This window comes from Aotus nancymaae, unplaced genomic scaffold (assembly GCF_030222135.1).
Source record: "Aotus nancymaae isolate 86718 unplaced genomic scaffold, 86718_ANA_hifiasm-v0.15.2.pri h1tg000011l, whole genome shotgun sequence".
In the NCBI taxonomy this organism is placed as follows: domain Eukaryota; kingdom Metazoa; phylum Chordata; class Mammalia; order Primates; family Aotidae; genus Aotus; species Aotus nancymaae.
In genome coordinates this window covers 42,237,445-42,257,093 of record NW_026988422.1, presented here as the reverse complement: position 1 = coordinate 42,257,093, position 19,649 = coordinate 42,237,445, and the positions used below count along the sequence as shown (strand labels likewise).

Here is a 19,649-nt window from a genome sequence, read left to right as displayed (position 1 = left end):
GCTCACCACCACACCTGGCTAATTTTTATATTTTTAATAGAGACAGGGTTTCACCATGTTGGCCAGGCTGGTCTTGAACTCCTGACCTCGTAATTCACCTGCCTCAGCCTCCCAAAGTGCTGGGATTACACGCATGAGCCACCACACCCAGCCAGGTTTCAGTTTTGTTGTGAACAAAGCTATAGTTAAGATCTGGTGGAGCCCACTACCACTGCCTGGGAAGCCAAGGAAGAAGGTGCTACAGACATGGTTGCGTTAACCTACATAATCATTTTCCCTCTGCTCTGTCTTTCTTTCCTTCCCCTAATGCCTCCGGCCTTTCTTCTGCCTGGCATTGTCATGTTTTTCCTTTCTAACTGAATAATTTTTTTCTCTTCCAGCCTTCCTTTCTCTACTGGTAATAAATACATATGGGGTTTCCTATACTTAAAAAACTGGCAAACAGTCAGATGTGGCTGACACCTGTAATCCCAACACTTTGGAAGGCTGAGGTGGGTGGATCAAATGAGGTCAGGAGTTGGAGACCGGCCTGGCCAACGTGGCGAAACTCTGCCTCTACGAAAAATAAAAAAATTAGCCGGCTGCGGTAGCGCAGGCCTCTAATACCGGCTACTTGGGAGGCTGAGGCAGAAGAATCACTTGAACCCGGGGGGCGAGGATGCAGTGAGCCGAGAACACCCCACTGTACTCCAGCTGGGAAGACAGAGGGAGGCAAAAAAAAAAAAAAAAAAAAAAAAAAAATGCGAGCATGTAGACGGCCCGCATTAAAGGTTGTGGGAAGAGAATAGAAGAGTCAGTAATGAGGGCAGAGAGGGAAGGTTTGAGGAGGCAAGTGTAGAGTCTGGGGAAGCCAAGTATAATTTCAAGAAGAGGAGGTGGCGCGGAAACTAGTGATGGAGAAAACATGGAAAAAGCTACTGCATTTGGTGAGCTCCTTCAGAACCTTAGAGAACAAAGGTGTGACAGAGCTATATGGTCTGAAATTCACACTAAGCACTAAATTCCTGCCACCATGGTAGGTTCTGGGGAAAGGAAAAACAGCGCAGTTCTGGACTCAAGAAGGCTCACAGTCTGGAGGAGGGAGTGAGATGTGAGTGAATAATTAAGATACAATGTTGATTCTGTCTTCACTGGCAGCAAGGAAAAAAAAAGAGATTAAAGAAAAAAAACAAAAAAGAGATACAATGTTTAAGTACTTTGGCCGGGCATGGTGCCTCATGTATGTAATCCCAGCACTTTGGGAGGCTGAGGCGGGCGGATTACACGGTAAGTAGTTCGAGACATGGTGAAACCCTGCCTCTACTAAAAATACAAAAATTAGCCGGGTGTGGTGGTGTGCTCCTCCTGTAGTCCCAGCTACTCGGGAGGCTGAGGCAGGAGAATTGTTCAAACCCGGGAGGAGGTTGCAGTGAGCCAAGACTGCGCCACTGCACTCCAGCCTAGGCGACAGAGTGAGACTGTGTAAAAAAAATTTTTAAGGAAGTTCTTTAACAAAGATGTGCACCAGGTACAAACATACAAACAGAAGCCCTGCGGAACTGCGGGGGGACGGGACTGGGGAAGGGCTGGTAGGACCCGCTGCTGTCCCGGTGCGTGGTGGAGCCTCAAGAATTCAAGGGGGCAATTCCAGCAGAACCGGCCTTTTGAGGCTTTGGGCAGTTCTTATGGGGACTGAGGGGAGAGAGATAAGGAAAGAAGGGATACAGGCGTCTGGGGGCGAAGGGGTGCTAGCAATAACTGGGTTCTATTTGAAAGACGCAGGGATGGAGTTAGACGCCTGAAGGAATACAGGAAGGAGAGGCGAAAAACTTATCTGAATTCTCCCTACTTTCTCAGAACTGGCGACCAGGTGGACCAAAAACAGCTGGACTACGCGATCTTTGGTAGCCTTCCTGGGCTTTTATACCCTGCCGGAACTTGAATATTCTGTTGCCTTGTTTGGTATCGGAAGGGAAAAGCAGATGGACCTATACGGGAAAAGTGGCTTCCGGGCGGAAGTCACACTGAGGTTCCGGAGGTGAGCGGTCGCAGATAGGTGGTTGGTGTGTCCCGGACGTGGGGAGGCGACAAAGCCCTAGCACTTGAGGGTTGACGGAGCCGCCCTAGCGCGGCGAACGTCCAGCCCCCGCAGGCTGGGCTGTAAGTGTGGGAGGTAAACGCCGAGGTGGGCGAGTTTTGCCACTCACTACTTGTGTGACCTCGGGTAAATTAGTCTTGGAACGTCAGTTTCCTCGTCTCTGTAATTGAAATAATAATAGTGCTTCTCTCAGGGTTGTTGTGAGCAGTCAAACACAGCAGTTTCTGGAATTTGGTAAGCTACGGATATCTTTACTAATCGTACTCGCTTCTAGCTGCGTGGATTATGCTGTCGAAACCCACTGTCAACCTCAGGGCCGTATTGTCCAGTTAATAGGTTAGATTTTCTGTTTCCCGGTAGAAAAAAAATGAAACAAAGCATTTATAATTAAAGTTATATTATTAGAGAAATAACACTACCGAGGGTTTGGAAAATATATTTTTTTTGTTTGGAATTTTTATTTTTATTTTTATTTTGGTGAGACGGAGTCTTGCACTGTCACCCAAACTGGAGTGCAGTGACGCGATCTTGGCTCATTTCCACGCCCGGCTAATTTTTGTATTTTTTAGTAGAGACGGGGTTTCACTATATTGGTCAGGCTGTCTTGAACTGCTTACCTCGTGGTCCGCCTGCCTCGGTCTCCCCAGTGCTGGGATTACTGGCATGAGCCACCATACCCGGCCTAATTTTTGTATTTTTAATGGAGATGGGGTTTTACCATGTTGGGCAGGCTGGTCTCCAACTCCTGACATCAAGTGATCTTCCTGCATCAGCCTTCCAAAGTAATGTCATTACAGGCGTGAGCCGCCGTGGCGGGCTACAATTTTTATTTATTTATTTTAATTAGCTGGGCATGGTGGTATGTACCTGTCGTCTCAGCCATCTGGGAGGCTGAGGTGGGAGGATCACTTTGAGCCCAGGAGTTCAGGGCTACAATGAGCTATCGATCTTGCCACTGCACTTCAGCCTGGGTGACAGAGCAGGACCCCTGTCTCTTTTTTTTTTTTTTTTTTTTTTTTTGCAGGCGGAGTTTCGTTGTTGTTGCCCAGGGTGGAGTGCAGTGGTAAGATTTTTCACTGCAACCTCCGCTTCCTGGGTTCAAGTGATTCTCCTGCCTCAGGCTCCTGAGTAGCTGGGATTACAGGCATCTGCCAACACGCCTGGCTCATTTTTTTATTGTTAGTAGAGACAGGATTTCACCATGTTGGCCCGGCTGATCTCAAACTTCTGACCTCAGGTGATCCACCCACCTTGGCCTCCCAAAGTACTGAGATTACAGGCGTGAGCCGTCTTGCCCGGCCTGACCCTCTCTCTTAAGAAAGAAAAGAAGCCGGGTGCGGTGGCTCATGCCTGTAATCCCAGCACTTTGGGAGGCCGAGGCGGGTGGATCACGAGGTCAAGAGATCGAGACCATGCTGGTCAACATGGTGAAACCCCGTCTCTACTAAAAATACAAAAATTAGCTGGGCATGGTGGCGCAGCCTGTAGTCCCAGCTACTCGGGAAGCTGAGGTAGGAGAATTGCTTGAACCCAGGAGGCAGAGGTTGCAGTGAGCCGAGATCGCGCCATTGCACTCCAGCCTGAGTAACAAGAGCGAAACTCCGTCTCAAAAAAAAAAAAAAAAAGAAAAAGAAAGAAAAGGCCGGGGACAGTGTGTCATTTCTGCAATCCCAGCACTCTGGGAAGCTGAGGAGAGAATCACTGGAGCCCAGGATTTCGACACCAGCCTGGGCAACACAGGGAGAGCCATTTCTACAACATTTATTTATTTATTATTTTTTGTTAAGACAGAGTCTTGCTCTGTCACCAAACTGGAGTGCAGTAACACAATCTTGGCTCACTGCAACCTCTGCCTTCAGGGTTCAAGTGATTCCTCTGCCTCAACCTCCCGAGTAGCTGGGACTACAGGTGTGTGCCACCACGCCCAGCTAATTTTTTTGTATTTTAGTAGAGACGGGGTTTCACTATGTTGGCCAGGATGGTCTTGATCTCCTGATCTTGTGATCCACCTGCCTAGGCCTCCCATTGTGCTGGGATTGCAGGCATGAGCCACTGCTCCCAGTCCATTTCTACAAAAAATTTAAAAATTAGCTGGACATGGTGGTGTGTGCGTGTATTCCCAGCTGCTTGGGAGGCTGAGATGGGAGGATCGCCTGTGCCCAGAAGGTAGAGGCTACAGTGAGCTGTGATTGTGCCACTGGACTTCAGCCTGGGCCACAGAGCAAGACCTTGTCTCAAATAATAATAATAATAAGCAAATAAAATAAGTTTACAAATTTCAAAGTACCTGATTTCTGTTGACTTTGATATTGTGATGCATTCATTGCTATACTGATAATTCTTCAATGTCTCTTCTGTTATAGGTAGAATTGGGCTATTTGCTGAAGCTTCTTGGTAGCCCAGGAAGAAACTTAACATTTTGATTTTTTTGTACTATGGCTTTGGTTCACAAATTGCTGCACGGCACTTATATTCTCAGAAAATGCTCAAAGCCAACTGCTGCCTTGTATCCATTTTTGGGTATTCGATTTGCAGACTATTCCAGTAGTCTTCAGAAACCAGTGGCTTCTCCTGGCAAAGCCTCCTCACAGAGGAAGACTGACGGGGGTTTGCAAGGAGATCACCAGAAAGAAGTTGCTTTGGATATAACTTCTGCTGAGGATAAGCCTGAAGTTAGTTTTGATAAAGCAATTAGAGATGAAGTAATAGACCATTTTTGGCGTTTGAAGGATGAAATTGTGGCTCATTGGATAGGACCAGAAGGCCGCCCTCTGCATGAGGTCTTGCTGGAACAAGCCAAGGTTGTCTGGCAATTCCGGGGGAAAGAGGATTTGGATAAGTGGAAAGTGACTTCTGATAAGACGATTGGAGGCAGAAGTGAAGTGTTTTTGAAAATGGGCAAGAATAACCAAAGTGCATTGTTATATGGAACTCTGAGCTCTGAGGTGCCTCAGGATGGGGAGAGTCGCCAAAGTGGGTACTGTGCAATGATATCCAGGATTCGAAGGGTAGGTGAGGCCAGGAGCCATGTTTTCTAGTGAGGGGGGCGGGGTGAACTTCATTGTAGCATAAACTATAGCAGATAGCTTTTATTTCTGTAAAGGAGAACACCTGGCATGTTACATGTGGGCACCTCACCTGTGTATGGGGATAAATAAATATTGGGCACAAGTGTAAAATGGAAGCACAAGGGGGAAGTGGTTGCAACATCCACCTCCTGGATTCAAGCAATTCTTCTGCCTCAGGCTCCCGAGTAGCTGGGACCACAGGCGCGCGCCACCACGCCCAGCTAATTTTTGTATTTTTAGTAGAGACGGGGTTTCACCATGGCCAGGATGGTCTCGATCTCTTGACCTTGTGATCCGCCCGCCTCGGCCTCCCAAAGTGCTGGGATTACAGGCGTGAGCCACCGCGCCCGGCGGGGGAAGTGGTTTCTGAGGAGGAGTAGTTACTTGTTTCTGGGAATTGCTTTGGGCCAGGAATGAGCCTTGTAATATTTCAGGAATCCTGAGAGGTTAGACATTTGAAAGATTTTTGGAGAGATTTGTGTCTCCTCTAACAAAGACCACAACCTCTGTAATGGCTAGGGGTTTTATAGAGTGGATGTAGGGTCAGCCTGTGGCTTTCTTTCTCCCCACACCCCCTTTTTTTTTTTTTTAAGTAAAATTTGTATTTTAGAATAGTTGTAGATTTATAGATAAATTGCAATACAGAGACTTCCCATTTACCTCTCACCCAGCTTCTCCTATTGTTCACATTTTACATTACTGTACTGTGTTTGTCATGATTAGGAAACATTACTCTGTCACTATTAACTAAATTATAGACTTTATTTGAATTTCATTAGTTTTTCCACTAAAATCCTTTTTCTGTTTCAGTATCCCATTCAGGATACTACGTTACATTTAGTTGTCATGTATCCTTAGTTTTCTCTGATCTGTGACAGTTTCTCATTCTTTCTTTTTCTCTTTTTTTTTTGAGACGGAGTCTTACTCTGTCACCCAGCCTGGAGTACAATGGCACGATCTCGGCTCACTGCAACCTCCGCCTCCCAGGTTCAAGTGATTCTCTTGCCTCAGCTTCCTGAGTAGCTGGGATTATAGGCGCGTGCCACCGTGCCCAGCTAATTTTTGTATTTTTAGTAGAGACAGGGTTTCAACATCTTGGCCACGCTGGTCTCCAACTCCTGACCTCATGATCCACTCGCCTCGGCTTCCCAAAATGCTGAGATTACAGGCTTACACCACCTCGCCCAGCCAAGGTTTTCTTTTTGAAATATGGGGTCTGTCGCCCAGGCTGGAGTGCAATGGCATGATCATAGCTCACTGAAACCTCTATATCTGTGGTGAAATGATCCTACCTCAACCTCTGAAGTGGCTAGGAATACAGGCCTGTGTTACTATGCCTGGCTAATTTTTTTGTTTGTTTGTTTTTGAGACGGAGTCTTGGTCTGTCACCCAGGCTGGAGTGCCGTGTCACGATCTCAGCTCACTGCACCCTCTGCGTCCTGGGTGCAAGTGATTTTCCCGCCTCAACCTCCCGAGCAGCTAGGATTACAGGCACCCTCCATCATACTAATTTTTGTAGAGATGGGGATTCACCATGTTGGCCAGGCTCGTCTTGAACTCCTGACCTCAGGTGATCTGTCCGACTTGGCCTCCCAAAGTATTGGGATTACAGCCATGAGCCACTGCACCTGGCATAATTTTTTTTTTTTTTTTTTTTAAGTAGAGTCGAGGTCTTGCTATGTCGCTCAGGCTGTTTTTAAATTTTATTTTATTTCAGTTATTTTTTGATACAGGGTCTTGTTCTGTTGTCCAGGCTGGAGCACAGTGGCTCAATCTCAGCTCACTACAACCCCTGCCTCCCAGGCTCAGGTGATCCTCACACCTCAGCATCCTGAGTAACTGGGACTACAGGTGTGGGCCACCACAGTTGGTTAATTTTTTAATTTTCTGTGGAGATGAGGTCTCACTATATTGCCCAGGCTTGTCTTGAACTCCTGGGCTCAAGCAATCCTCCTGCCTCAGCCACCTAAAGTGTGCCTGACTGTTTTAAATTTTAGACTCAGGGGTACACGTGTAGGTTTGTTACATGGGTTTATATTGCATGTTGCTGAGGTTTGGGCTTTCATTGATCCCATCACCCAAACAGTGAATATAGTACTCATTTGGTAGTTTTTCAACCCTTGCCCACTGCCTCCTTCCCCACTTGTGGATCTCCAGTGTTTATTGTTTCCCTCTTTATGTCTGTACATATCCAGTGTTTAGCTTCCACTTACAAGTGAGAACATGTGGTTTTTAGTTTTCTGTTTCTGAGTTAATTCATTTAGGATAATGGCCTCCAGTTGTATCCATGTTGCTGCAAAGGATGTGATTTTGTTCTTTGTTACGCCGATTCACATTTTTTTGTTACACACCAAGGTCTGGGTTGTGTATGCTTGTTGCTACTAGGTTCTCACTATTTCTAGGTCCTTTTAGTGGACATAGCTAGGAAATAGATATATGTGTACTAACCCGTATATAGACACATGTCTGTAATTATTTATCCATCTCTGTCTATATTATGCTAAACATGAGTTCATACTATTGTCTCTGATTCTCACCCTTACCACAAGGTTCATTCTAGCCTCTTCTCTTGCTTATTTGTAACTTCCCTCTCTAACAGTGAGAAACCTGTATACTACTATCTATTATCCATTTATTATTAATTCAACCCTAGTATATATGTAAAGCAGTGTCAGAATTTTTAGCTTGTTACCCTGTAAGAAACAACTTACTAACTACAGTGTTTATGTACAGTTTATTTTGTCTCTCATCTTGTGGTTTTCAATTAAGACACTGTTTTCTATAGTTATTTAGATTAATTCCTTTGTCTTCCCAGCAACCTCTGACTTTTTGTGAATTTTGCTGACCTGTTTCATGGCTGCCCTGGACGGGCTTTTATGCCTTTCCCTGGCCACAGCTCCTGGAATGCTTGCTTGGATATTGTGCTTTTAGGAGAAAGGCAAATGTCAGGAGTAATATTAAGCTCCTTCTCTCCATATAATAATAAGAGAAAAAGGTATACGTTCTTTCAGATTCAACAAATGATACATAGCTGTTTGTTTTTTTTATAGGCCCTAAAAATCTTCAGAATAGATTTGGTCAGTCCAGAGTAGAAAATAACTCAATGGCCAAATATTCTTTCTTTTTTTTTTTTGAGATGGAGTTTTGCTCTTTGTTGCCTAGGCTGGAGTGCCTGGCACAATCTTGGCTCACTGCATCCTCCACCTCCCAGGTTCAAGTGATTCTCCTATCTCAGCCTCCTGAGTAGCTGGGATTACAGGTGCCCGCTACCACACCTGGCTAATTTTTGCATTTTTGGTAGAGACGGGGTTTCACCATGTTGGCTAGGCTGGTCTCGAACTCCAGACCTCCAGATAAGAGTCTTACTCTGCCACCCAGGGTGGATTGCAGTGGTGTGATCTTGGCTCATTGCAACCTCCGCCTCCCATGTTCAAGCAATTTTCATGCCTCAGCCTTCTGAGAGGCTGGGAACATTGCCATGCGCGCACTATTCCTAATTTTTGTATTTCTTGGTAGAGACGGGGTTTTACCATGTTGGCCAGGCTTGTCTTGAACTCCTGACCTCAGTGATCTGCCCGCCTTGGCCTCTCAGAGTGCTGGGATTACAAGTGTCAGCCACTACACCCGGCCCAAATATTCATTTTGGAATAATGAAAATAGTAGATAACAGTTATTAAGTATGTCCTGCCAGTCCTTGTGCTAAGCACTTTATATACGTTATGTATTTCTCACAACAATCCCCTGAGGTAAGATCATCCCGGTTTTATGGATGAGGAAACAGACTTGGAGAAATTTAGTAACTTGTCCAAAGTTAAACGGCTAATAAATATTACTTCATATCTAGACATTGGTATTCTTGACATCTGAGTAGCCTTGAGATTGCTATAACTGCCGTTGGAAATGAACACCAAATTGCACTTTTGAAGAGGGAGGCAGTATAGATAGTTGTTAAGCACACAGATTTGGAGTTAAACAGCACTGAATATACCACTTAATAGCTGAATATACCACTTATTAGCTCAGTTTCTTTATCTGTAAAATAGGGTAAGATGTTACTAACCTATCATAGTGCTGTTGTGAGGATTAAATTATTCATGTAATTGATTAATGCAAATATTTAATGGATGCTGTTAAATATCACTTTTAAAACTGAAGCTGTATTCTTCATAGTTTTCTGACTTGTGGAAAGGCAGTTGTCATGAAATAGGCCACTCAGAAGCCACTGCTCCATAGGGACCTGTTAGAGGAAATACATTCATTTCCATTCAGTGAGCACAGGTGAGTGCCTACCCCATGTAAAAACACTGTCCTGGGCCAGTCGTGTTTTGAACATTACCTTCGAAACATATAACTATGTGAGTATTTTGTGCTAAAATAATAATCAACGGGTTTATCTGCCTCCTTATGGGACAGAAAGTCAAAAAAGAAAAATGGTTAGTGAATCCTGTTGATGATACTGACGTGGTGATGACTCACATTTTGGTAATAGTGGAGAGTGAGGTACAATTAACTTTCCTTTCATTATCTTAGGGTGCTTTTGAGAGGAAGATGCCTTATGATTGGACTCAGTTCAATACTCTGTATCTCCGTGTACGTGGGGATGGTCGGCCTTGGATGGTGAATATCATGGAGGACACAGATTTCGTCCAGAGGAAGAATCAGCTGTATAGTTACTTCATGTTCACCCGCGGGGGTCCCTACTGGCAGGAGGTCAAGGTAACAGCATAAGTCTTCATTGTTTATAAAAATGAGGTCTTGGCTGGGCATGGTGCCTCACGCCTGTATTCCCAGCACTTTGGGAGGCCAAGGCAGGCAGATTACAAAGTCAGGAGTTCAAGACCAGCCTGGCCAACATGGTGAAACCCCGCCTCTACTAAAAGACACAAAAATTAGCCAAGTGTGGTAGTGCGTGCCTACAATCCCAGCTACTCTGTAGGCTGAGGCAGGAGAATCGCTTGAACCTGGGAGGCAGAGGTTCCAGTGAGCTGAGATCACACCATTGCACTCCAGCCTGGGTGACAGAGCAAGACTGTCTCCAAAAAAAAAAAAAAGGCTGGACGCAGTGGCTCACGCCTGTAATCCCTGCAACAGCACTTTGGGAGGCCAAAGCAGGCGGATCACCTGGTTAAGAGATCAAGACCATCCTGGACAACATGGTGAAACCCCGTCTCTACTAAAAATGCAAAATATTAGCCGTGCATGGTGATGCATGCCTGTAATCTTAGCTACTGGTGAGGCTGAGGCAGGAGAATCACTTGAACCTGGGAGGCGGAGGTTGCAGTGAGCTGAGATTGTGCCATTGCACTCCAGCCTGGTGACAGGGTGAGACTCTGTCTCAAAAAAAAAAAAAAGAAAAAAAAAAGTGAGTTCTTGGCTGGGCATGGTGGCTCACACCTGTAATCCCAGCACTTTGGGAGGCTGAAGTGGGTGGATCACTTTAGGTCCGGAGGTCGAGACCAGCCTGACCAATGTGGTGAAACCCCATCTCTACTAAAAATGTCAAAATTAGCTGGGCATGGTGGCACATGCCTGTAGTCCCAGCTACTCAGGAGGCTGAGGCAGGAGAATTGCTTGAACCCGGGAGGCGGAGGTTGCAGTGAGCCGAGGTCGCGCCATTGCACTCCAGCCTGGGCAACAGAGTGAGACTTTGTTCCCTGGCATCTGTAGAGTGCCAGACATCCTCAAAGTTTTCAGTAGCATCACCTCCAGCTTATTCCTCAGACTTTTCCGACCAGGATGCTTTTCCAGAAATTTGGTCAAATCGTACACCTTGTGGTACAGGATCAGCCACGGTTTCTTTCTGTGGTTGTGTATCTGAATCTCCTCCAGGGTGTAGTACTTCTAGTCCAACTGTTCAGCCATCTCCACATGGGGTGAGCCAGGCCTGGCTCACACAGCCACATAAGGTGGAGCAGAGACTGTGACTCTGCTGGCTCTCCCTGGGACATTCCCCACTGTGAGCACCATGCCAGGGGCCCATTCTTTATTTTGTTTGATATTATGTATTATATGGATATTCCGTAGTTCTTTAATGAGTCCTGTGTTGAAGGACACTTAAATTCCCAATTGCTATTGTAAATAATGTTTCAATGAAAAACCACGTGCAAGATCACTTTGTATTTATGCAGGTGCATCTCTAGGCCAACTTCTGCAAGTGGGATTACTGGGTTAAAGAGTAAATGCTTTTGTAATTTTGATAAATACTGTCAAATTATCCTCCAAAGGATTTGTTTCATTTTTGCATTCACACCAGTAATGAAATGGCTATTTCCCCATAGCCTCACCACTAGAATAAGTTGTCAAACTTTGGGATTTTTGCCACTCTGATCAATGAGAAATGGTAACTCAGTGTAGCTTTTTGATAATGTGAACTATATATTTGTTGTTTGTCCCTGAAGGATCTCTGGAATAAGAATGCTTTTGGATGCTAATGATGACTGATGGGTGGGGGCTTCTAGACAGCTTCAGGATGTAGCTGGTCACTGGAAAGACCAAGGCATGATTTGAAGGCTGGTACTTTCAGTCCCACTTCCAGCCTCTAGGGAGAGCAGAAGGGATGAAGGTTGAATTGATTACTGATGGCCAATGATTGAATCAGTCATGTCTATATAATGAAGCTTCCATAGAAATCCAAGAGGACAGACATTGTAGAGCTTCCAGATAACTGGACATGTGGAGGTTACTGGAGGGTGGCATGCCCAGAGAAGGCATGGAGACTCTGTGCCTCTTCTCCCATACCCGACCCTATGCATGTATTTTGTCTGTTTATCTGTCAGATGAAACTATCCTTTATAATAGGCCAGTAAATTTAAGTGAAGTGTTACCCTGAGTTCTGTGAGCCACTCTAGCAAATTGTTTGAACCCAAGGAAGGGATATATAGCCATTCATTCAGAAGTATATGTGACAGCCTACTACTTACAACTGGCGTCTGCAGTGGGGGACAGTCTTATGGTCTTATGGGACTGAGCCTCAGCCTGTGGCATCCGACTCAATTTCCAGGTAGAATCGAATTGAATTAGAGGACACCCAGCTGGTGTCTGCTGCAGAACTGATTGCTTGCTTGGTGGGTGGGGAGAAACCCCACATGTTTGATCACAGAAGTCTTCTGTGTTGATTGTTGTTGAGTGAGAGAATAGAAAAAACAGTTTGAGTTTTTTTCCACTCAGCTGGAGGATGGTTTGGTGTGTGGAGAAAAACCACACACACCAAGTGTTAGAAGGGTTGTGTTAAGTGGCATGTGAGTAGCAAGGGTAGGAGAAACAATTTGTTTTCTTTCCCTCTATATTTTCAGAAGCTGTATTTGCATTTCTCTTTGAGTGAGACTGAACATCTCTTATGTTTAAGGGCCAATCTGTATTTCTTTTTCTGTGAATTCTCTGTTCATGTCTTTTCTATTGAGTATTTGGTGTTTTTTTCCCCTCAATTTCTAGGAACTCATTAACTATTTAGATTAGCCTTTTGTCTGTTAGAGAAGTGACTGGTACACTTTACTTTTTAATTTCACTTATTTATTTTTTGCAGTCGTGTCCCCCAGGCTAGAGGGCAGTGATGTGATCATGGCTCACTGCAGTCTTGACCTCCTGGGCTCAAGGGATCTTCCCTCCTCTGCCTCCTGAGTAGCTGGGACTACAGGTGCACTCCACTAAACCCAGCTACTTTAATAATTTATTTATTTGAGATGGAGTTTGCTCTGTTGTCCAGGCTGGAGTACAATGGCACAATCTCAGCTCACTGCAGCCTCCGCCTTCAGCTTCCAGCGATTCTCCTACCTCAGCCTACCAAGTAGCTAGGATTACACGTGCCCATCACCATGCCCTGCTAATTTTTGTATTTTTGATAGAAAAAGGGTTTCACCATGTTGGCCAGGTTGCTCTTGAATTCCTGACCTCAAGTGATCCGCCCGACTTGGCCTCCCAAAGTGCTGAGATTACAGGCATGAACCACCATGCCCAACCCACACCCAGCTACTTTTAAATATTTTTTTTGTAAAGGCAGGGTCTTGCTATGTTGCCCAGGATGGTCTTGAACTTTTGGGGTCAAGTGATCCTCCTTTCTTGGCGTCCCAAAGCTAAGGGATTATAGGCATGAGCCACTGTGCCTGGTCCCCTCCCTTGTTTTTACTATTAGGAAAGTTGTATCTTTAGGTATTTGATAGAGTTTATTTATAATATAAATTCCTAAAAGTAAAATTGATAAATTTCAAATTTTGCTTTAGATATTGCCTTATTAGTTTTTTATTAATACGTAAGAAATTACCACAAATTGGACTGAGCATTGTGGCTCATGTGACTATCTGTTACCCTGTACCCTGAGATGACCGAAAAGGGACTCCTCCTTTTTCCCATCCTTTATGGAGAAGATGTGAACCACTCCTAGCACTGTTGCCCTCTGTCTGCCCAGTTATGGATTAAAAATGAAATTCCTATCTAATCCTTGCACTGTGAGAGGCCAAGGTGGTGGATTGCTTGAATCCGGGAGTTCCAGACCAGCATGGGCAACATGGTGAAACCCCGTCTCTACAAAAAAATACAAAAAAAAAATTTGCCGGGCATGCTGGTTCACATCTATAGTCCCAGCTACTTGGGAGGCTCAGGTGGGAGGATCACTTGAGCCCAGGAGGTGGAGGTTGCAGTTGTACCACCGCACTCCAGCCTGGATGACAGAGCTAGACTCTGTCTCAAAAAAAAAAAAAAAAAAATTACTACAGATTGAGCAGCTTAAAACCATACACATTTGTTAGCTCACAGTTCTGTAGGTCATAAATTGGGACACAGAGTGTTTGGCTTCCATGTTCAGATTCTTAAAAAGCTAAAGTCAAGTTGTCATCTGAGCTGTATTCCCTTCCGGAGTCTCTGGGGAAGAATCCATTTCCGAGCTCATTCTGATTGTTAGCCAAGTTCAGTTCCTTATGACTGTAGAACTAAAGGCTTTGTTTCCTTGCTGGTTGTCAACTGGGGGCCACTCTCAGCTCCTGGAAGCTGTCTACATTCCTTGTGATGTAGTTCCTTTCATCTTCAAAGCCAGCAACGAAGACTCTGCCTCTCATTGAATACATCCCATGCTTCTAATCTCTTTTGCCAATTTTCCCCTCCCCACCTCCCCACCTTTTTTTTGAGACAGAGTCTCACTCTGTTGTCCAGGCTGGAGTGCAGTGGCACTTCTTGGCTCACTGCAACCTCTGTCTCCCGGGTTTAAGCAATTCTCCTGCCTCAGCCTTCCTAGTAGCTGGGATTACAGGCACCTGCCACCACATCCAGCTAATTTTTGTATTTTTAGTAGAGATGGGGTTTCATCATGTTGGCCAGGATGGTCTCGATATCCTGACCTCAGGATCCATCAGCCTCAGCCTCCCAAAGTGCTGGGATTACAGCCTTGAGCCACTGCACCTGGCTCACACCCTGCTAATTTTTATAATTTTAGTAGAGATGGGGTTTCACCATGTTGACCAGTCTGGTCTCAAACTCCTGACCTCAAGTGATCCACCTGCCTTGGCCTCCAAAAGTGCTGGGATTACAGGTATGAGCCACCAGGCTCAGCCTCCTTGGTCCCTTTGTTACGGGCTCAAGTGATTGTTAGGACTGTAATAAAGGATAATCTCCCTTTATTACAGTGTGATGATTTGGAACCAATTATCTCATGGCAGCACTGACATTAGTGCTTGGTTGAATACCTGGAAGGAGGTCTGTGTATACTGGGAAATGGAAATCTTGGGGCCATCTTAGAATTCTGCCTACCACAATTGCCAGCTGCACTCTAAAAGAGCTATACTAGGCTGGACATGGTGGCTTATGCCTGTGATCCCAGCACTTTGGGAGGCCGAGGAGGGCAGATCACAAGGTCAGGAGTTCGAGACCAGCCTGACCAACATGGTGAAGTCCCGTCTCTACTACAAATACAAAAATTAGCTGGGTGTGGTGGCGCATGCCTTTAGTCCCAGCTACCTGGGAGGCTGAGGCAGGAGAATGGCTTAAACCCGGGAGGCGGAGGTTGCAGTGAGCCAAGATCGTGCCACTATATGTCAGCCTGGCGACAGAACAAGACTCCATTTCAAAAAAAAAAAAAAAAGAATAAATGTAAATGTAAATGCTATTTTATCATTGCAATTCCATGTAGGTGCCTCAGTTGGTTACATTTCAGTTATGAAGTAAATGGTTTCTTCTTTCAGATTCCTTTTTCCAAATTTTTCTTCTCTAATCGTGGAAGAATCCTGGATGTTCAGAATCAGATTGTGGTTGACAAGGTAATGTATTCCTATATTTTTCACTCAGAACTGTATCATTTTTAATGAATCGGAACTCCTGTGAGACTGAGTTCATTTGGGAAGAATGGTAGATGAAAATTCCTCCTCAGGGTCACTGCTGTTATACCCAGCCAGAGGCTGACTCAGACCTCTCTTATGAGCTATACCCCTATCCTGGAGGAATTTTAGAATGATCATTTTTTAGCATGTGTACTTTTTATTTTAGGTTTTTTTTCCCCCATCCCTCCCTCCCATTTTAGCTTTAAAATAAGAGTTTATGAGCGCTTCAGGAACCTCCATTAGGCATTCGTGTTGTCCCTACTAGGTTTTTTTTTTTTGAGATGGAGTCTTGCTTTGTTGCCCAGGCTGGAGTGCAGTGGCACAATCTCGGCTCATTGCAACCTCTGCCTCCTGGGTTCAAGCAATTTTCTGCCTCAGCCTCTCGAGTAGCTGGGATTATAGGTGCCCGCCACCACACCCAGCTAATTGTATTTTTAGTAGAGACAGGGTTTTACCATCTTGGCCAGGCTGGTCTTGAAGTCCTGACCTTATGATCCACCTGCCTCTGCCTAAAGTGTTGGGATTACAGGCGTGAGCCACTGTGCCCGGCCATCCATACTAGTCTTGAGTGGCAAGGGGAGAGGGGGGAGGAAGTTGAATGTGGAAAGAAAAGCAATCTTGTACTTCCTCTTATAGTATGCTGTGTGAGAACTAGTTTGTATTTGCGAAGGACTGATAGCACTAAAATCCAGTTATAATAATCACCTGATGGGATTTTAAACTCTGGGAATAATATCAGTACATCACTGTATGAGATTTTAATCAGTGTCTCTATTTTAAATTTAGATCGCTTCTATAGGATTCACCTTGGCTGATAAAGTGGATGGTCCATTTTTCCTGGAGATAGATTTTATTGGAGTGTTTACCGATCCAGCCCACACAGAAGAATTTGCCTATGAAAATTCTCCAGAGCTTAGCCCAAGACTTTTTCAATAAAGATCATGTGGTAGTCTTGTTTTACTAAACTAAGGGTACTAGCATCTACAGTGATATAGACAAAATAAAATATTTCTTTAATGGAATCCAACCAATGGCCAGTATGTATTCTCTAAAACAAGTTGAACTGCTGTTGCTGGCTGGGCATGGTGGCTCACACCTGTAACCCCAGCAATTTGGGAGGCCAAGGCGGGCAGATCACTTGAGGTCTGCAGTTTGAGACCAGCCTGGCCACCATAGTGAAATCCGTTTCTACTAAAAACAGAAAAATTAGCTGGGTATGGTGGCACACGCCTGTAATCCCAGCTACTTGTGAGGCTGAGGCAGAATTGCTTGAACTGGGAGGTGGAGGTTGTAGTGAGCCGATCACGCCGCCACTGCACACCAGCCTGGGCCACGGACTGAGACTCCCCCCCCCCCCCCGCCCCCGCCAAAAAATAAATGCTGTTGCTAAAAGGCACTGGATAAGAACACAGCATGAAATCAGGTTCTCTGGTGTACTTTATCTCATAGAATGCAAGTACTGATGCAAATGTACTATAAATAACTTACTGTTTTTGTCAGAACAGTTGCTGTTAGGAACATTTCCTATATGAGGAGTTTCTAAAGCAGGAGTCTCTCAGATGACTGTTTATGGCCTTTCTACCACACTGTTGCTTTCAGATTTCTTATATTTTCATTTTGTTTTGTTGAGACAGAGTCCCACTCTTGCCCAGGCTGGAGTGCAGTGCTGTGATCTCGGCTCACTGCCACCTCTGCCTCCCAGGTTCAAGTAGTTTTCCTGCCTCAGCCTCCCAAGTAGCTGGGAGTTCGCTACCATGCCTCGCTAATTTTTGTAGGTAGGTGTTCGCTACCATGCGTCACTAATTTTTGTACTTTTAGTAGAGATGGGGTTTCACCATGTTGGCCAGGCTGGTCCTGAACTCCTAACCTCTAATTTTTAAATTTTTTGTAAAGATGGGGTCTCACCATGCTGTCCAGGCTGGTCTTGAATTCCTGGTTCAGGTGATCCTCCTGCCTTGGACTCCCAAAGTGCTGGGATTATGGGCATGAACCGCCACACTCAGCCTGTGGCTTGTGTTTTTGTTTTCTGGGGATGTCTTAAGTGTAAATACTTTGAGTTTTGATAAAGTAGTTTCTTTCTTTCATAACATTTTTTTGGTAATGTTTATCACTCGTACTTTTGTTGTCATGTCTATGAAATCATTGCCTTGCCCAAGGCAATAATTCAGCAAATCACTGAGACTTACTCCTATGGTTTCTTCTAAGACTTTTGTAATTTTAGTTCTAACACTTAGGTCTGTGATCTTTTTTTTTTTTTTTTTTTTTGAGATGAAGTCTTGCTTGTGGCCCAAGCTGGAGTGCAGTGGCATGATCTAAGCTCACTGCAACCTCTGCTTCCCAGTTCAAGTGATTCTCCTGCCTCAGCTTCCAGAGTAGCTGGGATTACAGGTGCCCAACACTATGCCCAACTAATTTTTGTATTTTTAGTAGTGACGGGGTTTCACCATGTTGGCCAGGCTGATCTCTAACTCCTGACCTTAAGTGATCTATCTCCCTTGGCCTCCCAAAGTGCTGGGATTACAGGCATGAGCCACCTCACCCAGCCTGATTTTTTTTTTTTTGACTGCATTTCACTCTTGCTGCCCAGGTTGGAGTGCAATGGCCTAATCTCAGCTTATTGCAACCTACACCTACCAGGTTCAAGTGATTCTCCTGCCTCAGCCTCTCAAGTAGCTGGGATTACAGGCAAGCGTTACCCTGCCTGGCTAATTTTTTGTATTTTCAGTGGAGATGGGGCTTCACCATATTGGTGAGGCTGGTCTCAAACTCCTGACCTCAAATGATCCACCCAACTCTGCCTCCCAAGGTTCTGGGGTTACAGGCATGAGCCACGGCACCCAGCCATGATTTTTTTTTTTTTAAGAGATAGGATCTTGCTGTGTTGCTCAGGCTGGAGTGCAGGGGCTATTCACAGGAGTGCTCATAATGCAACACAGCCTTTGATTGAATTGGTTAAAGTGAACCTCCCACTTCAGCGTCTCAAGTATCTGGGACAATAGGCATATGCCACTGTGCTCAGCCCTGTGATAAATTTTAAGTTAACTTTTGTGTATGGTATAAAGGTTCAAATTCATTTTTTGCATCTGAGTATCCAGTTGTCTCAATATCATTTGGTGAAAAGACTATTGCTCCATTGAATAGTGTTGGCATCTTTGTTAAAAAATAAAACCTCCCTGGTGGTCTAGTGGTTTAAAAAAAAAACAAAACAACTGTTTGTTAGAGCTTATTTCTATATGCTGTTTTTTGTTTTATTGAGATGGAGTCTTGCTCTGTTGTCCAGGCTGGAGTGTAGTGGCACGATCTCAGCTCACTGTAACCTCTGCCTCCCAGGTTCCAGTGATTCTCTTGCCTCAGCCTCCTGAGGAGCAGGGATTATGGGCATGCACCACCAAGCCCAGCTAATTTTTGTATTTTTCATGAAGATGATGGGGTTTCACCATGTTGGTGAGGATGGTCTTGAACTCCTGACCTCATGATCTGCCCACCTTGGCCTCACAAAGTGCTGGGATTATAGGCGTGTCACCGTGTGTGGCCATGATTTTAAATTTTATTAAATTTTTTTTTTGAGATAGAGTCTCGTTCTGTTGTCCAGGCTGAAGTACAATGGCATGATCTTGGCTTACTGTAAACTCTGCCTCCCAGGTTCAAGCGATTCTTGTGCCTCAGCCTCCCAAGTAGGTGGGATTACACGTGCCCGCCACCACAACTAATTTTTATATTTTTAGTAGACACGGGGTTTCACATGGCCTTCCCAAGTGCTGGGATTATAGGCATCAGCCACTGTGCCAGCTTAAATTTATTATTTTTTGCTCTTTGGTACTCTTGTTCATGCAATTTCCTTAATTTCATTTTTTTATTAGTCATTGCTAGTATATGGAAATATTGGGGCCAGGCACAGTGGTTCACACCTATAATCCTAGCCTTTTGGGAGGCTGAGGTGGGAGGATCACTTGCCTAGGAGTTTGAGACCAGCCTGGACAACATAGTGAGATCCTGTCTCTAAAAAAAAAAAAAAAATTAGCCAGGTGTGGTAGCACACACCTGTAGACTCAGCTACTTGGGAGGCTGTAGTAGGAGTGTTGGGGTTCAGGGGAGCCCTTAGCTCCCCTGAGAGGATGTTTCTCCAAGGTTCTTGGTCTGCTCTCTCAAGAATAAGAGAGGGGACCAGGTGTGCTCGCAAAGGAAATACAGGACCCCAAACAG

At 44.9% G+C, this 19,649-nt stretch overlaps 1 protein-coding gene across 2 annotated transcripts; it reads left to right on the top strand.

Moving 5' to 3' along the window:
- The first annotated feature begins 1,969 nt into the window (after positions 1-1,969).
- Positions 1,970-16,473, top strand: NDUFAF1 (NADH:ubiquinone oxidoreductase complex assembly factor 1). Of its 2 annotated transcripts, none has more exons than XM_012462453.2 (5): positions 1,970-2,311; positions 4,441-5,085; positions 9,676-9,861; positions 15,312-15,386; positions 16,233-16,473. In XM_012462453.2, exons 2-5 carry the CDS (start codon positions 4,513-4,515, stop codon positions 16,380-16,382), a joined length of 984 nt encoding a protein of 327 aa, XP_012317876.1. In that variant the 5' UTR covers positions 1,970-2,311; positions 4,441-4,512; the 3' UTR covers positions 16,383-16,473. The 2 variants fall into 2 exon arrangements, with proteins under 2 accessions (XP_012317876.1, XP_012317877.1); XM_012462454.2 differs by having other exon boundaries at positions 1,980-2,017.
- The last annotated feature ends 3,176 nt before the right edge of the window (positions 16,474-19,649 follow it).